This window comes from Furipterus horrens, unplaced genomic scaffold (assembly GCF_987537825.1).
Source record: "Furipterus horrens unplaced genomic scaffold, mFurHor1.1.pri manual_scaffold_11, whole genome shotgun sequence".
In the NCBI taxonomy this organism is placed as follows: Eukaryota; Metazoa; Chordata; class Mammalia; order Chiroptera; family Furipteridae; genus Furipterus; species Furipterus horrens.
In genome coordinates this window covers 4,125,755-4,145,534 of record NW_028327181.1, presented here as the reverse complement: position 1 = coordinate 4,145,534, position 19,780 = coordinate 4,125,755, and the positions used below count along the sequence as shown (strand labels likewise).

At 45.4% G+C, this 19,780-nt stretch overlaps 1 protein-coding gene across 1 annotated transcript in view; it reads left to right on the top strand.

The window, feature by feature from the left end:
* The first annotated feature begins 10,460 nt into the window (after positions 1 to 10,460).
* PPTC7 (protein phosphatase targeting COQ7) overlaps positions 10,461 to 19,780 on the top strand; it is a 33,556-nt gene continuing 24,236 nt past the window's right edge. Inside the window, exon 1 of the mRNA XM_090291216.1 lies at positions 10,461 to 10,995. Coding sequence (XP_090147342.1) covers positions 10,761 to 10,995 — 235 coding nt within the window. The 5' untranslated portion in view covers positions 10,461 to 10,760. The remainder of the gene's footprint in view (positions 10,996 to 19,780) is intronic.

Here is a 19,780-nt window from a genome sequence, read left to right as displayed (position 1 = left end):
GCCAGCATAATTTATTTTTTGCTTTTTCCCAAAATGCACACTTAGGATAGTCCTGAGTCTCAGAACAATACAAATACTATCATCAAACACATAGTTGTTAAAAAAAAAAAAAAAAAAAAACAGGTAAGAAAATGTTTTTGCTTCACACTTTCATTGAATCCCTTCCTCATCTCCACCCTTTTCTCTGACCGCTCTCTCTGGACCTTGAGCGGCTCTGTTTCAAGTTCACCAAAGAATAAACGCCCGGTCTTCTACAAGTATCAAGGCAAGGAGTCACCAGAGGGGACCCTGGAGTTAACAGTTCCGAGGATACTCGCACACGTACAACTGATGATCTGTTTTCAGTCCCACCTCTCAGCCCAGGTACCTGGGACCTTTGATTCCCGAGTCTTTCTGGGCTTCCGCGGCTCCGGCTGGCTTGCTCCTTCTGTAAGACCTAAGGCTTGTCTCCTCAGCGAAATCATCCGCCCATTTTCTCTCTTCCCAAGAGGATTTGGCATCTCTGGTGAGCAGCCACCGTCTCCCCCATTCTCTGCGGGCTTAGACCTTTTAGACCCCTTTCCTATCATTTCGGTAGTGTTTCCGGAGAGAGCAGCAAGAACTTGCCTGTTTCTCTGTGTTTCATGTGAACGTTTTCCACGCAGGCGTAGAGCGGTGGTGTAGTGAAATGACTGAAACCACACATTTTGGAGCCGCTTGCTAGTAGTGTAACCTCGGGCGTTCTGGGCTTAGACTCCTAGTTTATAAAATGGGGGTAATAGTGGTTGGTGTGCGCGTGGCACGGCGCTGGGCACTTATTAAGTATGGCAAACGCTTAAAAATGTTACTCAAGAAAGGTGCAGGGTTCCTCAGCCCGAAAGGGCAAAATGAGGTTGATTAATTCTGGGTAAAGCTAAAGGAAAGCAATTGGTTCCCAGCGCCTCTTGCCCTGAACCTGGCTGGATTTCCCTCCGTGCCGAGTCCTGAATCTTGCAGTTCCACGTTTTCCCTGCAGGTGGCAGCCTTTTGTCACCAAAACGTCACACGGCTGACCCCGCGGAGGAAAAGCCTGTGTCATTCGCTGCACAAATATTTGCTGAGCAACTCCTAAACCCAGGAACCAGGGAAACAACAATGACCAAGCACATTGTGTCATTGCCTTCTTAGAACTCGACAGTTTGCAGCAGATCTGAAGCAGCTTAACGAAGCAGCGAGGGCCTCCCGGCACAACCTCAAAGAAGGCCTTTCAGATGAATGTAGGAGGCAGGGCCCTAATTCGAGTCTTTACTCAGAAACTGAATGCCCTCTTGAGCCAAAATGACTCTGTAAAGATCATTACTTAATACCAATAATCTTTCAGGCTTCCTTGCGCTTAAAAGGAGGTTTTCATAAGCTCCACCCTCCAAGAGGAGGGTTGGGGAGACCAAGAGGCATTGAAATCCGTACCAATGCAGAAAGGGGGTGTTGGCGTGGGCGGACAGGAAGATTTAGGAATTATAGGCCAGAGATAACTCACAGAATGTCCCCCAAAATGTTAAGCCGGACATCTCATTTTTGAAAAACAAAATTACCCAAAATTTGGAAATAAGATGAAGAGAAGGCAGGGCTATTCTTTTGATATCATCTAGTATATTAACGAGCTACTCAAGAATTAATTTTCTAGCAGGGGTTGGCAAATTCTTCTGTCAAGGTCCAGACAGTAAATATTTTAGGCTTTAAGGCTATATGCTGTCACTCTTCCACCCTGTTGTCTTCGTACTCTTTCATTGTAGAGCAATGCAGACAATATGTAAACAAATGGGTGTGTCTGTTCCAATAAAACTTAATTGTAAATGCCAGCATCAGTGCCAGATATGTGTATTACCCTGCAGAGATTAACCAGTTTCCTACTTCCTCAAAATGCTCTCTGAATCAGTTTTACTGTTTCCTCTTCAACGAGCTGAATAAATTTTTGACCTGTTCATTCTCGATCTGAAGGGGTCATGTTTTAACTTTTGACACTGTTCATACTTTTGTTCATCCCTGGTAATTAGCAATAAAGCCCTACGTTGTCACGGAGGCTCACAAAGAAGGAAGGAACTTTTGAATTGCATTCCCTTCTGTTGTCATACTCAGAGGACAGAAATCCCCTGCGGTGGGGACAGAGTATTTGTGCCTTTAGCAAGAAATAAAAAGAAAAGCCCATGTAAAATTTCCCCTAGAATCCCCCTCCCTTCAGCCCAAATAGGCATAATTCTTTCTATTTCAAAAAATGGACTATGGGAGGAATCATTCCATTCCAACTTTCCCATATCCTTGGTAACATTTGTTATTTTGTGGGGTTTTTTTTTTTAATTCTTTTATAGTGACCATACTAAAGGATGTAATCTGGATTTGGACTTTCCTAATTATTAGTGATGTTGACATCTTTTCCTGTATTTATTGGCTATTTCTGTATCTTCTTTGGAGAACTGTCTATTCATGGCCTTTGCTCATTTTTTAATCTTTTTTTTTTTTTTTTTTAGTCGTAGGAGTTTCTAATATATTCTGGATATTAATCCCTTAGGAGATGTATCATTTTTATTTGAACTTTATTAGAGTGACATTGGTTAACGAAACATTGAAACCAATGTTTCAAGTGTATGACTGTAACACAGCACCTGCAGACTGCATAATGCACTCAGCATCCAAAGTCAAGTCTCTTTCTGCCACCATTTATCCCCACTTTGTCCTCTTTCACCTCCCCCCACCCCCTTTCCCTCTGCCAATCACCACACTGGTGTCTGCCTGGTTTGTTGGTTTGTTTGTTGCGTAATCTTTACCTTTTCCACCCAGCTCCCCTCCCCCCTTCCCTCTGACAGCTGTCAGTCTGTTCTCAGTATTCATGAGTCTGTTTCTATTTTGTTAATTTTGTTCATTAGATTCCACATATAAGTGAAACCACGTGGTATTTGTCTTTCTCTGACTGGCCTATCTCACTTACCATAATACCCTCCAGGTCCATCCATGCTGTCGCAAAAGCTAAGTTTCTACCACAGCTTTTTGATCCACTGCAATGAACGTAGAGATGTATTTCATTTCCATATATTTTCTGCCATTCCATGGATTGCATTTTCGTTTTATTATGTTTTTTCATGAACAGAAGTTTTCAGTTTTGATGTATTCCAATTTATCTATTTCTTTAAATTTGTTTTTGTTTTTGTTTTCAAATTATAAGAGAAAGTTTATTTAGAAAGTTACAGAGGTAGAAGTGAGCCAGCTGGCCTGCACAGGAAACAAGTTACAGAAGCAGAAGAAGGGCCCTTGGAGCTGAGGGGGGAGGCCAGGGCGTAAGGGAGACAGCGCAATTGTTTCTCTTGTTGCGCGTGCTTTCGGAGTCATATGCAAGAAATCACTGCCAAATCCAACGTCCTGAAACTTTCCCCGAAGTTTTCTCCTAAGAGTTTTATCATTGTAGCTCTCATGTACAGATCTTTGATCCACTCCGATGAACTTTTAACTTCAAAGCAATTGTTTTAATTTAGTGAATTTATTGAGAGAAAGAGAAACATCAATTTGTTGTTCCACTTATTTAGGCATCATTGGTAGCTTCTTGTATGTGTGATTTTATATATTATTGAAGCCGTCTTTTCTTATCTTAATATTCTGTATTCTAAGTTTTAAAGATTTGCTTTGAACTTCTGGAATTTACTCTTTTATATGGTGTGAGTGAAGGATCCAATTTAGTTTTTTTTCCAGAAGGAAAACTGACATCCTCACACCGTTGACAAATAATTTTTCCCCACTAATCTGTAATATTCCCTCAGCTTCTTCTCAAGTTTCCATAGATGCCTGAGTCTCTCCTCCCTGTCAATATCTGCCTGCCTGAGCCTCCAAAAACTCATTTCTCTTTCCATCTGTCTGGTCTGTCTACTAAGGTCAGAGGTCTAGCTTTTAAAAATCCCTGTCCTCCTCCAGTTCAGGCAGCCGGTCTTCCTTTATTTGGCTTTCACTCTTCCATAGGTGCTAGTCTGGTACCAGGATAGAAGCATATTTTTAAAAACAACCTCTTTCCTCCCTGATTTTCTCAGCTAACTCTTTCCCAGAGACTAAGTCTTCCAGTCAGAGCTTCATTAACAGCCTTCTTAGCCTTTGGGTTTTCATTAGCTTTCTCCACCTCAACCCACACACACAAAAAAGTATCTCCTATATAATAAGGACCCTGTCCTTCTTATTTATTTTCATTAATAAAATACACCTCCATTCACCGGTCGAGTCAGAGCCTGGGCTTCCCAAATCCAAAGCCATGATCAAGGCTTCTGCAATTAACATATTAGAGCCCACCTGAACGGGACAAGAGATCAGCCGCCTCCATGGGTCCTGTCAATGACCCTGAAGGAAGCTCTGAACAACCGACAGAAGAACAGATTTAGGGCTGCTAGCTTTGCGGCATCCGCCCACACCATGTTCACACTGTAAGAAGGCTACAATCTCACCAACATGAGCTGTGAAATATGAATGATTTAGTTGCCTTTGCTGTATAAAGTCCAGCCTGAAGTTTTGCTGACAGATGGATTACAAACAAAAACCTGCCTAAACATCTGAAAGCTAAAGTTCTACCCTCTTTAAGATATGCCTTCCCTGGGACAGAAGGGTTTTTTTCCCCCAATAACCTAATCCCTGTTCCAGCTGCCTGCTGAGGTCAAAGCCATGCCCACACGGGTAGGTCAAGGCCTGCCCCGGAGGCCCTTGTACTCAGGTCTCAGCCAGTTAAAAATCCTGCTGAATAAACTGTACCTGTCACAGACTGCCCAGGTGAAGAACCTACTTGACCCACAATTACCTTTAAGTCTAGAACCCTGACTGCATCAGAAACTTGATCTCCACGTGTTATTTTAGCTCCCAAATGTCAGTCCTCATACCTGCCTCTCAAAGTTTTCCAAAGAGCAAATTAACATGTTGGGGGGTTATGGATGTAATAATTAATTACACCCTTCTCAGCCTTTCCAAATCCTAAATCCACTGAGAAGTAGACGTACAATGTGAATCAGGCAGCTAGAGCTTAAACGTACCAGCTTTATTGATAAGGCTGATTGGGGAACATGGCTTCATCATGCACTCAGTCCTCCTCTGGATCACATGATTCACCCAGTGACTGCAAGTTTCCTCCGTAGGAACAGGCTCCCCAAAGTGGAGGAGGAAACACGAGTATCCAAATGTCAGGCCGCAGCGAGAAAGAACAAAGAGAAAAGGACTGGGCAGCAGGCTTAGCATCTTTTCCCAAACCCGCCAGACAAATCACTCCTCATCTCATGAAAGCATGAAAGGAAGAGGTCAGCAGCTGTCCTTCAGCAGTTTTTCCGCTGAGGAGTGGAAGTTCCCTCTTCTTCATGTAAATAAGTGGAGGAAAAGTTCCCTTCTAACAGCTGCCTTTGGTTCGGGGCCTTATTCTTGATTCAATAACTAGCCATGGTACTTGGATCACGTGATGTGTTTGTCAGGCCTCACTGCGCTGTAAGTCAAACTCAGAGCGACTCAAGCACAGCAGGGAATTAATAGGAGTTCAGGGCCTGGTCCTCTTCAGATAAGACCGGGAGCAGGGGTTCGATGGATGTCTCCAGGCCTCTGCTTCCCTCCGCACTGCCTTCACTTTCAGGCGGGCTCTACCCACGTAGAGGAAAGACGGCCGTTAAGCGGCTCCAAGCTTGCATTCTACCGGTTTACAAACCCCAACGAGAATGTCTCCTGGATATTTTCAGCAAAAATCCCCTCGCGGAGTTTCATTGGCCCAGCCTGGGTCATGTGCCTTCTCTCTGCACCAATCACTGTGAGGAAGAGAATGCCATGTTCTGATTGGTCAGAGCTGGGTCGTCTATTTCCCCCTCTGGTCCAGTTCCATCCAATCTGCATGAGCCAGGGGAGGTGCTGGATGAATCATTCCTCCAGGGAGAATTTAAATACTGTTATCAGAGACCCGGAGAAATGGATTCTAGGTGCGAAAAGCATGACCATCACACACGATGCGAAACAAGAAAGGCCAATGGGAAGAACAGCATATGGCTAGTTCCTTCACAGGGCCGTTTCAGGGACGTCACCAAGAGCGCCTAGACACCCCTCCAGTGCAGCCCAGCTCCGCCCACTAACCTCGTGTGAGAGGGACACGTTGCTCCCCACCGTTCCTCAGCTGGAAAATCAGAAGCTTGTTGTACATGATCAACAGCATCCCCGTAGTAGGTATTTGCTTGGCACCTACTATGTACCAGGCACTGCTCTGGACACTGGAGATAAAGTAGTCACTAAAACAGACAAAATCCCCGGCCCTCGTGGAACTTCCATTTTAGTCAGGGAAAAGCCAAACAATAAACAAAGTAAGTCCAGTACGCGACGAAGAAAACCGCAGATGAAACTATTGGGTGGTCTTGTGTTTAAACAGGTGGTCAGAGCAGATGATAAGGTAAAAAGCAGGAGCCAAGGGCTCAACCTCTGGTATCTGTTTTCTCACTCTCATTACTATTCTCATTATCGTTATAATTATTTTATTATACTCTATAATATTATTTATTATTTTATCATTATTACTGATATATTTAAAGCTTTTGGTGACACCGCCCCCTTTGGTGTCTCCAGCATTAAATATCCTCAGCTTAGCATAAGGCCCTCTGCAGCAGATCCTAAACTGTTTCTTCAGATGTAATTCACATACCACAACATCCACCCTTTTAAAGCATACAGTTCAATAATTTTTTTTTAGTATATTTATAAAGTTGTGCAACCATCACCATTATCTAATATCAGAACATTGTCACCACCCCCGAAAGAAACCCCACACCCATTAGTAGTCACGTCCCACTCCCCTTAACCCCACCCCTGGCAACCACTAAAATCTGCTTTCTGTCTCTATGAGTTTGCCTATTCTGGACATTTCATATAAATAGCATCATGCAATATGTGGTCTCTTGGGACTATTTTCTTTAATTTAGCATAATGTTCTCAAGGTTCATCAATGTCCAGGCATATAGCCGCACTTCATTCTTTTTACGGACCAATAGTTCCTAAACTAATTTCCTAGCCCCATTTCCCATTATTCCTCATTCAAACCCTAAGGCTGGGCTGCACTAGACTACTTGTTCTTTTCCAAATGCTCTGCATTTGGTGAATTTCCATTTCCTCCTCTTGGAATGGTTATACCCCCTCCTCACATCTCTGTCTGTCCATTCAGGTCTCTCACAAATGTCACCTCTTTTTGAGGTGCCTTGTGTTCTCTGGCCCCAATGGGTCCCATCTTCCTCCCCACACACCTTTATTTCAACCCATGGTGCTTGTATTCTCTGTATATGTACTTGATTTTAACCCTCCTACTACACTTGTGAAGGCCATAAAGGCACAACTGCTTTTCTGTCCTTAGCCGAAAGCCTCGGCCATAACAAGCACTCTGCCAAATATCTGTTCCCTTGTAGGGCATTGGTATAACCCAGTGGTTCTAACCGGGAGTGATTCTGCCCTCTATGGGGCTTGTGGCAATAACTGAGACATTATTGGTTGTCCCAACTACGAAGTGAGGCATGCTACTGGCATCTAGTGGGTAGAGGCCAGGGATGCAGCTTAGCCCCTTCCAATGCACAGGACAACCCCCCCTCCCCGCCCCCGCTCCCACAACAAAGATATTATCTGGCCCCAAATGTCAGTAATACCAAGGCCAAGAAACCTTGCCATAAACTAATTAGTTCAACTTTTGAATAGGTTGACAAATAGAAATCAGAAGAGTTCAGTGTGCCAGTCTGGCAGAAAATCTCACTAGGGAATTCATGCCTTTTTTTCTTTCTTTCTTTTTTTAGGAGCTGTGGGTAACTCCAGTGCAAAGCCCTTTCCTAATGCCATAGAGGTGCCCTCGAAGCACAGATGGTATTTTCAACACTTCTTCACCACCGAGAGTGACAACTGACCTCCCAGGAATCCTTGAAGTGTTAAGAATGTAACTCTGTTAAGGAAGAAGACTCGTAGGGCTTTTTAAGTCTAGCAAAATGTCAAGAGTAAATTGTGCTCCTGGGAAAGGACAGGGAAAGATGATTTCTTCAAAGTACCCTCTCCTGGCTCCCCCACGATGGTGAAACTTTTCAAAGTTAGCTCTGGAATAAATGATTCAAGGAAACCCGAGGCCCTGTCTCCTCTCCTTTCCAAAAAGTGCAACAGAGCTTTGAGAAAGGAGCAACTCATTTGCAGGAAAACTCATTCGCAAGAAACTCAAGGCACCCATATCACTTAACTGTTAAAACAGCAGCCCCGTCAGAGCAGAGGTCACCAGCTTCACAGTCATCTTATGTTCCTGCTCATCTCATCCAACCGGTTCTTGTGAGTAACGCAGAAATTAATAATATATGTCCTGAAAATGAAAGGCAGGGACAGTCTGAAGGAGTCTGATGTGGCAAGGAATAGAGGTTGACACGCTATTTTAAAAAGTTTGTCCTTGGGGTAGAATTACCTGACAGCCTGGCTGGGATTTGATCGTGGTGTGTGTACTTGAAAGAACTACCTTTAGCACAGCTGGCATAGACATAAATGCCAAGTAGAGGATCCTCAAGGCTTCACCCCCTCTTCTGGGTGCTCTCCAATTCTTGTGGGCCATAAGAAATAGCAAGGTGTGATTGCATGCTTGGGATCACTATTTCGTCTCTCCAGTAAGTGAACTTTTTTGGTCTACATGTTTGAGGAAATGCCGCTCACTATGTGAAATGATTTATTCCATCCAAATTTGATGAAAACCCTTAAGGACAGAAACATAGAGTACTTTGGCACATTGTGAACTGCAAAAGTGTCTAATGATGACAGTAATAACAGAATAATGTGCTTTGAGTGGATGGTTGGCAGGACTTTAGATGTATTAAGAAAGGTATAATAAAAGAATCATTTGAAGAGTGAGATGGGAATCCCAGAACTAACTACAGCTCTGTCAAAAGTGATCTGAAAAGGAACCAATGCTTCTTTCTGGGTTATATGTATTTATGTTTCAATAAAACTAAAAGTTATTCCAAATTGGATCACTTGCCTTAAATCTCAGTTTTATTTTACTTGTGAACCCTATTTATTCAATCATTCCTTTATTCAACAAACATTATTTTTTATATTATTTATGGTTCCAATTCAGTTATTCCTTATTTTATTCAACAAACATTTACAAATTCCCCTACTGCTTGCCAGGGATTGCATTAGATTCTAATCATACAATGGCAAATGATTCTTGCCCTTGGGGAGCTTAGGATCTTGTGAAATACTGATTAATCCTTTCATTCATTTAACTGTGCATTTACTGTGTGCCCAAATGTCCAGATAATGGAATTGCATTCGAGTGGGTAGAAGGAAGAGTAAGAACAAAGGCCCCAAGGAAGTTTTGAGCATGGCTAGAGCCGTTAGTGAAGGGGACATGGCACCAAATGGAGTGGGGAGGGATGCAAATGCTAGATTGTGTACAGCACCACCAGGCACGGTATGTAATATGAATGTATACTTATACACATATAAAAACATGTTACATACATTTGGTGAGCAAATCTTCCCATTAGATTTCAAACTCCCCATTAAATTTAGTTATTATTCAACTTAAATAATTTCAGACAAAGGCTGCTTAAAATAAGACAAAAATCTGGAAAAGGCTACTGTGATGTCTTTGTTAGGGGTGGGCTGAGAGCTTAAAAAAAAGTAGAGGGGGCTATCTTTATGTCAAGGGCAGTCTTCTGACAAGAAGAGCTGGCAGCTGTGGAAGGAGAGAGGAAAAAGCGTCGTCTTTGCAAGCCTTTGGTGCTGTGTGACCTCTCTGGGCACCCAAGCTAGAGGTTGGGAGACCCGCGGGTGGATTCTCAGAAAATAAGATTTGGGGCAAAGAAATCTGGGGCCTGGAATTTTTTATTTTCAATTTGGCAGAACCATCTACAAAGTCTGGAACTCTTGTCTGTGACATACCTGCAGTGGCTGTGCCTGAATCTCCATCACTACCCGCCCCATTCACCTCCCCCCCATTCTGATGGGGACATATAACAATTTCTCGAATTTTCCTAAATATTATGCAAAACGGCTCTTCTTTCCCGATTGCAGCCCCTCAACCCTTCCAGTATATAAATTCTGGAGGAATCACTAGATTTGTGTACTTCAGTTTCTTAATATTTATACTACCGAATAATATTACCTGACCTGATCCTAGCTTCTTTCAGGTTTTTCTTTAAAGAAATGATGACATCATTGGAAACGAGAGCCTTTAAAAGATATTGCTAAAACGGGAGAAAATTTTCAAACAGCCAACCTTAATTCTCAGTAATTTAAATCCTGCGTCGAGGAATCTTCTTAAACCCTGCATGCTAAGCGATCGAGTAAAAAGCGACTACAACTCCCAGGAGACAGTGCGTACACACCCTGTGCGCACACTCGACCTCAGTGACGGCATAGGGCACCGAGCCTAGGGGGCGGGGCCGAGGCATAACCCGCGAATAGTGGGCGGGGCTAGAGGCGTGGCCATGGAGGGGGCGGTGCTCCCAGCGCGGCCCGGAACACGCTAGTGGAGCGGAAGATGGCGGCGGCAGAGGTAGCTGCAGCCGGGACCCCACTCGGGCTGAGGCGGAGGTGCCACTGGCTTTGACTTCGCTCTGGCTCCGGTGCGCGCGGCGGAACGTGTGCGAGCCCCCGCGCGTCGGGCAGGGGCGGCGGCAGCGGCTGCGCGCCGCCCTGAGGAGCGCCCCAGCGGCGGCGCTGCTGCGGCTGAGGAGAGAGCCGGCTCCGGGCCTCCGCGTCCTCCTGCTCCCCGTGCCCCCCGCCTCCTCGGGGGGGCGGCGGCGGCGATGTTCTCTGTCCTCTCGTACGGGCGGCTGGTGGCCCGCGCCGTGCTCGGCGGCCTCTCGCAGACCGACCCCAGGGCCGGCGGCGGGGGCGCGGGCGGCGGCGGCGGCGACTACGGGCTGGTGACGGCCGGCTGCGGCTTTGGCAAGGACTTCCGTAAGGGCCTCCTCAAGAAGGGTGCGTGCTACGGGGACGACGCGTGCTTCGTGGCCCGGCACCGCTCGGCGGACGTGCTCGGTGAGTGCCCTGGCGCGGGTCTCCCACCCCGGCCCGGGGCCCGCCTCTTCGGGACTCCCCTGCTCGGGGCTTCCCCCGTTTCTCTGGGCAGCGAGCGGAGCCCGAGAGCCAATCGTAGCTCGCTCGTCGGGAGCTCTTACTCCGTGCCCGGCGCCGTGCCAAGCGCGCCGAGGCTCGTTTTCCGCTTGACCGACCCCCCATTTTAGAGACGAGGAAACTGAGGCGCAGAGCGGCCAAGCCACGTGCTCAAGGTCACCCAGGCTGAGCCTGTGACCCGGGCGAGTTGAGAGCCGCGCTCTTAGTCACTGGGCTGTGCCGGCCCCGGAAGACCGCGTCCCCCCCCCACGCCCCGCCCCCGCCCCACGGCACCTGCGGGCTCCGCAGCGCTCCTGTTCTCTCCCTCCCTCTGCGTGTCCCGGGGATCCCTGCTCCGTCGCGTGCCCCTGACGCCACGGCCCGGCGGGGGGCTGCGGGATCCCGGGCGGACAGGCTGCCCCGCGGCGCTCTTTCGCCGCCTCGATTGCGACCCGATCTCCGTCCTTCGCCTTCCCGAGCCTCCCCGTGGGCGCCGCTGGCCCGGCGGAAAAGCACTGGCAGTGCCTAATCCCAAACTGCGCTCGCCCACTCGGGGGTCCCCTGGGGTGGGAGAGGGGCTCCTGGACCCCGCCGAGCTCGGCCAGCCCTTCCGGACTGCAGCCGAGAAAGCCTGGAGCGTCGGTTCCGGGCTGCCCGGCCACAGGTGCTCCCCAAGGCCTGCTCCGGTGTCGCCTTCGCGGCGGGAGGCTGGGACGCGAGCTCGCTCGCGGGAGAGGCTGACCGCTGGCCCCACACTTGACCGGGAGGCGCGCCTCTAGAGCCCGCGTGCGTGCCCGGGGCCGTGCGCCGCTAACCCTCTCCCAATAAAGCACTTTGAACTTGAAGGACGCGCTGTCATTGAACTGGGGTTCAGGTGTCCCTTCGGTTTCACTGCTCAGGTGAGATTGGGTTTGGCGTGACTCTACGTGTCACACGCGGAAGCGCAGTTTGGCAGTGGAACAGACGGCGCCGTAACTTTTTATGACCCTAATTACTTTTTAATTTGAACTCAGAGTAACTGCCTATTATCTTTGCTTCTACAACGTGTAATGTTTGTGGACATGGAACGGGGAAGGTGGTTCTCGGGTTTAATTTTACGACTGACCCCATTACGGGGTTGAAGAAGTCATTTCGTGTTTAGGCAGCACTCCTGATGGTCACTTTAAAAGGGAGAGGCAGCCACAGGCTCCCTGGAAGGCTGGGGCGCTTGCAGATTGAAACCCCGCGAATCGGACGTCCCTCCGAGCCCGCCTCGGGGTCTTTCCAAAGCGGCTCCCGGCGGCTGTCTTTCCCGTCACACTCGGAAGCACGTCACTCGGGGGTTTGTCACCTGGGCTGCGCTTTCAGACTGCAGTCACCGTGCAACGGGATGGCGGGCATGAGCCGCTCAGGACCTGCCGTGTGCCGGCCTTTATGAAATAGTAGTGACACTTTGGTCGGACGCCCTCAGAAAAAAGCATGAACATACCGTCCTGTTTGGTGGTCAGCTTCGCAGCTTCCCGGCCCGCGCTCTGTGGTTTGGGGCAAGGCCCTCAGCTCATTGTCCTCATCCGGACTAGCGGGCGCGGGGGGTGACTCTCTGGCACCCAAGGACTCCTGACCGGCAGGTCAGCATTTCTTGTTTTGTTTTGTATTGTTTTGTTTTGAAACGAGGGCACCCTTTGTTATTTTGCACCTCAAACAACAGGCATTACTTCCTGTCTTATTCACGTGGGCACCGCCAGTGGATTTCTTCTGTTTTATATCTGGCTGTAAACTAGTGGTTCATAACTTTGCCTGGTTCACAGCCTCTGAAGATTGTTCAGTGCCCGGGGGCTCATTCAGGGTCATGGACCCCTTAAGTCCATCCACGTCCTGTCTAGAGGTCTGTGTGTGGGGACCAGGTTAAGAACCACACCTCTGTATCCCCCCTCCTGAAAGGGGTGCTGCCAGGCATCTTCAGCGATGTTTGACAAAGAGCCATCTTTCAAGCGAGTGCGCGTGTGTGCATGTGTGCAAATCGGGGAGACAGGTTCTGTGGGACGTCCCTGTCGTTCGGCAGGAGCTCTGCTGGGAGGCCGCCGTGGGAGCCACCTGAAACAACTTCCGAGTTGGCCTCGTCTGCTCTTTGGCTTCCGCACGCCGGAGCGTGTGATGGTGATTTCTGTCATCACAGGCCTGATTATCTCGCCGTGAAAGAGGTTACGAGTCGCAGCGAGTTTCTAGTACTGCTTTTTTCTGGAGGTTGGAGTTGTAACCTTTGTTCAGAAGGTTATGTTGGGTAATGATGTTGGGTTGAAACTTAGTGCTTTGAACCTTCTAGTTCTATAGCTAGTTCACTTTCTTTGTACTGCCACTGTTTATTGCTAAGAATCTGTGGGACTCACTGGTCATCCAGGGCTGCTTGATTGTGGAATGAAAGCTGTTTATTTCTGTATTAATAAGAGGAAGCTGTTTTATTTCGAATTGATCTGTCCCATTAGTTGTGCAATGACTAAAAGTACTGACTGGTACTTGACAGCATTTTTGTAGAGTCCCCATTGGATTTCTTTTAGGAAAAACCAACCACGATGGGTGTGGTGAGACATAGGAGCCACTCCTCCCCCCTGAAGGACCGGCCAAGGTGCTTTCTCTTTATTGGGTTCAACGGGAGTAAACCAGAACCAGCAGGCACTCTGCGCACCTTTCTTTTCCCTTCTCCCGTGGGGTGGGCAGTTCTCTTCCTCTGTGTGGTGTGGGTCCCTACGTCCGCAAAGGATCAGCGCTGCCCGGTGTGCAGTCGCCGGGCTCCCACAGCCCTAAGCTACTTAACAGTGGAATCAGAGCCTGTCAAGAGTTGTAAGGCTTAGTAACCTTGGAGTCCGGCTCTTTCATTTTACTGTTGAGAAACCAGAGGCCTACGGAGGGTCAAGTGACATTGCTAAGGTTACTCCACAGTTAATGGTGGAACTGGGACTAGCAGCAAGGCTCCCCATTCCAGTCCTTCCCATTACAACCCCAGCTGAGTTTTCTTGACAGCATAGGTGAATTCAAAATCAGCCTGCCCTTTGGTATTGTTTGTCCTTCTGATGCTCTAACTGCTGAAGGGTGTGTGTGTGTGTTTACAACTCCTTCCTTCACTCTGTGACTCATGGCTAAAATGCAGCAAAACCTCCTGCCTCCTAAAACACAGTTTACTGAAACTGCTTCTTTAAAAAATGACAGCATGGTCTTTGCCGTATTAATTCTGATCTCCGAATATTGAGTGGTAAAGTAATTCTTCTAAAACCGTGGGATGTTTATTTAAGACTGATTTAACTTGAAACCTTGGAAAAAATGAAGGTTTTGGATCTGATTTTGATGGTGGTCAGGATTGTGGCCAAGTGTTTTTGTGAGTAACTCGTCTTACAAGTAGTTGTTGTAAGATATAAAGATTATATGAACAGTGTCAGATCAAAACTATGTAGGACGTGGATAGATGAGGTAAAATTTGATGTTTTCCAACAGGCATGATAATTTCAATATATTAGGTAGGACCTCCATGTCTGAAAGTGAGTTGTCCTTCTAAGAAGGTAGTCACCAGGGAAGAGCATGTCTGGGCACTAGCTTCAGCCTTTTAAGAAGTCCTCTTTGGAATTTCCCTTAGCTGGATTTCAGTCTTACCAAGTTAAGATGTATAATTCACCTGCCATATCGCTCCCTTTCCAAAGTAAAAAAATTCAGTGGTGTGTAGTGTATTCCCAAGGTTGTGCAACTGCCACCATTAACTAGTTTCAAAACATAGTCATCAGCCCCAGAGAAACTCCCTACCCATTAGGGTCACTCCCCAGTCTCCCCTTTCTCAATCCCTGGCAAGAGAAAGTCGATTCGGATTCTGTAGATTTGTCTGTTTTGGACATTTCATGTAAATAGAGTCATATCATATGTGATCTTTTGATCATTTTTCACTAGGTATGTTTTAAAGGTTCCACCCACGTTATAGAATGTATCAGTACTTCAATTGTTTTTATGGCCGAATAATATTCCAGTGTCTGGATATACCTTTTGTTCATTCATCTGTGAATGGACATTGGGTAGTTTCCACTTTTTGGCTGTTGTGAATAGTGCTACTGTGACGCATTTGTGTACAGGCGTTTGTGTGAACATATATTTTCCATTCTCTTGGGTGTGTACCTACAAATGGCATTGTCCAGTCATATTATAACTCTGAGTTTGGGAGGACTATAGTTTTTAATACATTTTTATGTAGTTCTAATATAATTATTTTATACAAGGGAAGTATTTTTTAAATGGCAACAATCAGTTATGTAAATTCTAAGACTGGCAGTACCTTATATATATATATATGTGTGTGTGTGTGTGTGTGTGTGTGTTTTAAATTGAATTTATTGGGGTGACATACTGGTTAACAAAACTGTACAGGTCTCAGGTGCACAGCTCTACAACACATCATCTGTACGCAGTATTGTGTGTTCATCACGCCAGGCAAGTCCCCTCCACCACCGTTTGTCCACCCACAGTACCCCCTCCACCCCCCATCCCCCCGCCCTCCTGCAGTCACCGCACCGTTGTCCATGCCCATGAGTTTTTTCTCTTTCTCTTTTTTGCTCAATCCCTCCACCCTCACCCTACCCCACTCCTACCCCAGTGTGAGCGTTATGGGTGTAGTAAAAGATCCTTCTAGAATTCAGGGACGGCAGGGCTTAAGAAGCTACTGGCCAAAAAAAAAAAAATGTTACTTGTTGCTGTCTGAGTTTTCTGACTGCTCTGTCATTCTGTAATAAGTAATGTTACAGAGTTGATGGATAGAGGAATTTTGCTGTTTTTTTCAAACTCCTGCTCCCTGATATTTTTCGCATTTTGCTATATGTACATTGTACTTTTCACAGGTTCTTACAGGGCACATTGTTTTTAAAGTCATTTCCTGACTTGTTATACTATCAGCTACTTTTTCTTTGTTCCCAGTCTTTTTTTTAAGAAGCCATGCAGTGAATGAGATTTATTCCCTTTGCAAGTTATTTTTTTTTAACTTTTTCTATTATAGTTTACATTCGATATTATTTTGGTTTTGTTCACCATGTTTAATCTAGAGATTCTCAAACTTAGTTTTAAATTTTCCTAAATTTCAGCTTCTCTTTCAATTTGTTAATATATTCTTAAAGGATCCTAGGTGAATCTTTTTTGTAGAGCAAGTAGTTAAATTTTAAAAGCATGACTTTTTATTCTTTTCAAACAATTTATTTTTGTAAAGGGCTATAAATTATAGCAGAAGGTAGGAAGCAGCTGTTCCTGGTTGTGGTGGGACCACATTTTGGGTGGAGGGAATTGAGTGAGAGGGGAGGCTGTTCCCTGAACTTCAGCGCTGCTCTCTGAAACTGGGCAATGCATAACCTGAATGGCCGCACCGTCTCCAACTGGAGTTTGTACTCCTGTGTGACGCAAGAGCCACTACGCCAGGTCAGAGTATTTGACCTACAACTGTGTCCTTTGAAAAAACGCTTATGTCAAATTCAAGCTAAATGTCAAGTTCATTTTACATTGGTCCCTATGCGTTTTAGAGAGGCCTCATCTGGGACTTTAGGTTCAGATTTTTCAGGAAAATGCTTTGGAAGAGTAACTTATAAGGTATTTTCTTTCAAAATGAATTTGACATTTCAAACCGGAAGTTCTAGCCAGTTGAAAAATGGTGTGCCTTGTGATTTCCCTTTCAAAGTTTGTGTTAACTTTTGGTGTCATTTTAAGAATTGGTGCCCTGGATTCTTTTGTGTCATTAGTAATAAAACTTAGTGATCTGTCTTGTTTGGGAGTTGTTGAATATTTTTAAAAATCTGATAGTTTTCTATCTCCCTGAGATCCAAAATCATTTGTTTCCTATTAAACAAGTCACACAATTCAAAGAATTGCATCATAAATCAAAAGTTTTTGCAAAAGCCAACCCACTGCAGAGTGTACGGGGCTGTTAACCCACACACTCATTTAAACTTGAGTTGTCAAGTGGCACAGCTCTTCCAATTTAGTTTAAAATTGTAAAAATGATCCCTAGCCAAGTGTCTCAATTAGTTGGAATGTCATTCCATGCACCAGAAGGCTGCAGGCTCCATCCCTGGTCAGGGCACATGCCTAGGTTGCGGGTTTCATCCCAGCCCAGACACGTACAGGAGGCAACCTATCGATGTCTCCCTCTCTCCCCCTCCTCCTTCCTTCCTAAAGTCAATGAACATATTCTGGGGTGAGGATTAATTTTTTTTTTTTAATTAAAAAAAGAAAAGATGTTAGCATGCTTTGAAATAAGATCCCAAGGAGGATTTTAGGTGGATTAGGGTGGGGGTTGGGGGCAACAGAAACTTTTCTTTATTTTTTGAAAAAATATTTATTGATTTCTTTTTTGAGAGAGAGGCATCTGTTGTTCCACTTCATGTGTTCAGGGCTTCAGAAGCTTTTCTTAAAGATCGAAAGTACTTCACTCTGACTGTCTTAGCATTTGTTCAATATCTGACACAAGATATGGTTCATCTTACCAGTGCTTTAATATAATGCTTCAGATTTTATTGAATCTTTTGTTTTTTTTTAAAGAAATTTTACTTATTTTTAGAGAGGGGAAAGGGAGAGAGAAAGAGGGATAGAAACTTCGAGCAAGAGAAAAATATTGATCAGTCGCCTCTCACACCTGCCCCGACCAGGGACAGAGCCTGCAGCCCAGCCATGTGCCCCAATCAGGAATCAAACCAGTGACCTCTCTGTTTACAGGACAACTGAGCCACACCAGGTCAGGGCCTTTATTTAATCTTTTAACTATGAAATAACTGCTCTTCTCTTCGCTAAATCTATGTCTGTTTCCTCATCTATAAAACTGACTCATCAGTAAACTCAGTACAGCTAGTAACATAGCTGATACTTGAACCTAAGTTTCCTGCTTCCATGTCTAGTGCTTTAAAATAAATGCTTTTGTGTATATAAATGTATAAAAAAGTAACACAGGTCAGAAAAGCACAGTATAAAACACCTGTAACTCATAACTCAGCCATAGGGTGTGGTTTCCTCAGCCTTTATGTATGTGCAATTGTATGATACACATTATTGAATGAGATTGGGTTAATATGTTCTGCTCTGTGATGTCATTTTATGTCCTGTGAAGTGAGTGTATTTCTGTACTGATAAGCACAACTCACCGTGCTTCACTGAAAGCATAGGCCCTAATTTATAGAACCAGTCCTCTATTTTTAGTAATTTAGATTATTTCCAATTTCCTGTTACAAGATTACTAGATACTAGAGTAAATATGCCTGCATCTGAGTATTTCCTGAGGATAAATTCCTTGAAGAGGAGTTCCTGAGAGGCAAAGGCTATGAACATTTGCAAGGCTTCTGATATAAATATTTGCATAGGTTTCTCTGGAAAAGTTATGCTAATTTATACTTTTCTAATTGCTGTGAAGTTGTCCTTATTGATAAGCTTCTTGTTGATTTTGAGACTGTCACATTTGACAATTTATGATTTCACTAGGTTCTTAAACAGTTTTTAAAAAATCCTCTCCCAAGGATATGTTATAGATTTGAGAGAGAGACAGAGAGGAGACACTGACAGACAGACATGGATGTGAGAGAGAAGCATTGATTGGTGCGCACCTAAGCAGGGATAGAACGTAAACAGTTACTTCTGAGGTGAATACATTTGTTGCTGCTGAGCAGTTCTAGAATTGATTGAATTGTTGGTATGAATCCCAAGGACTACAAAATGTCTGCAAAACCTTTGCCAGAGACTACAAAAGTGACTTATTACAAAGAGTGCTTTCTGCTGAAGGACCCAGTACTATTTTGACTCAGGCCAATTACAACACATGTTTGCACTGATTCTTCTTCTACTCATTAAAAGACTGTTTTGAAAAGAGAGGGAATTTCTTCCTTTTTGTACTACTATGGCTGTACATTTTGATCTTTCAAGGAGGCCATCATCCAGCAAGGCTTTTGACTTACCAGGACTAGTCTGTGCTGTCGTTGGAGGGGAGTGCACAAGGTTAGTTGTGTTGACTAAAGCAAACAAAAAGTGCTTCTGTTTTTCCGCCAGTGACCTTTAGGGTGACCACTAATTGGTAATGCGGTCATCGTTGTTTCTGTGAAATGGGACAGTCTGTAAACCGCGATGTCTTGTGTGTGCATTGTTTGAACAAGTCCGCTTCTCTCGGTTCTTGGCGGTGGCTTTGCTCTGCTCGTTGTTTTTCTTGGTCATGTACTCTGAATTCGCTGAAGAATCGATCAGTGGCCTTTGGATAACAAGGTTAGTGTGTTTTGTGTACACATTCTACACATACAAATTCAGTTATTTACAGATTTGAACTCACTGAGGTCAATTAATACTAATCTATAACTTTTATCAGAGTTTCAAGTTGAAAAATGGTTGACTTTCCTTTTGTTATAGGCTTAAAAGAGAAAAACTTTTACATCTTTGTGGTTAACACAGGGTCCCTTTTCTTGCAGTGTGACGTAGAATCCCAGAATCTTAGATGTTAGAGGAAGCACCTGTTGAGAGAATTTGCCCTCCTGCCCGTTACTTCACAGACGACAGAACCGAAGCTTAGAGAGGCCGTGTGGCCAGCGGCCTGCAGCCGGGAAGCTGGCAGCGGTGTCCTCCCCAGACCGCCTTGCAGGCTCTTTCCATCAAGCCTGCTGCTGACGGGGGGGGGGGGGCGCGCCCTGGAGCCCCGCACCTCGTGCCGCCCGAGGATGAGATAGCGGGCTCACTCTCCTGCGGTTCT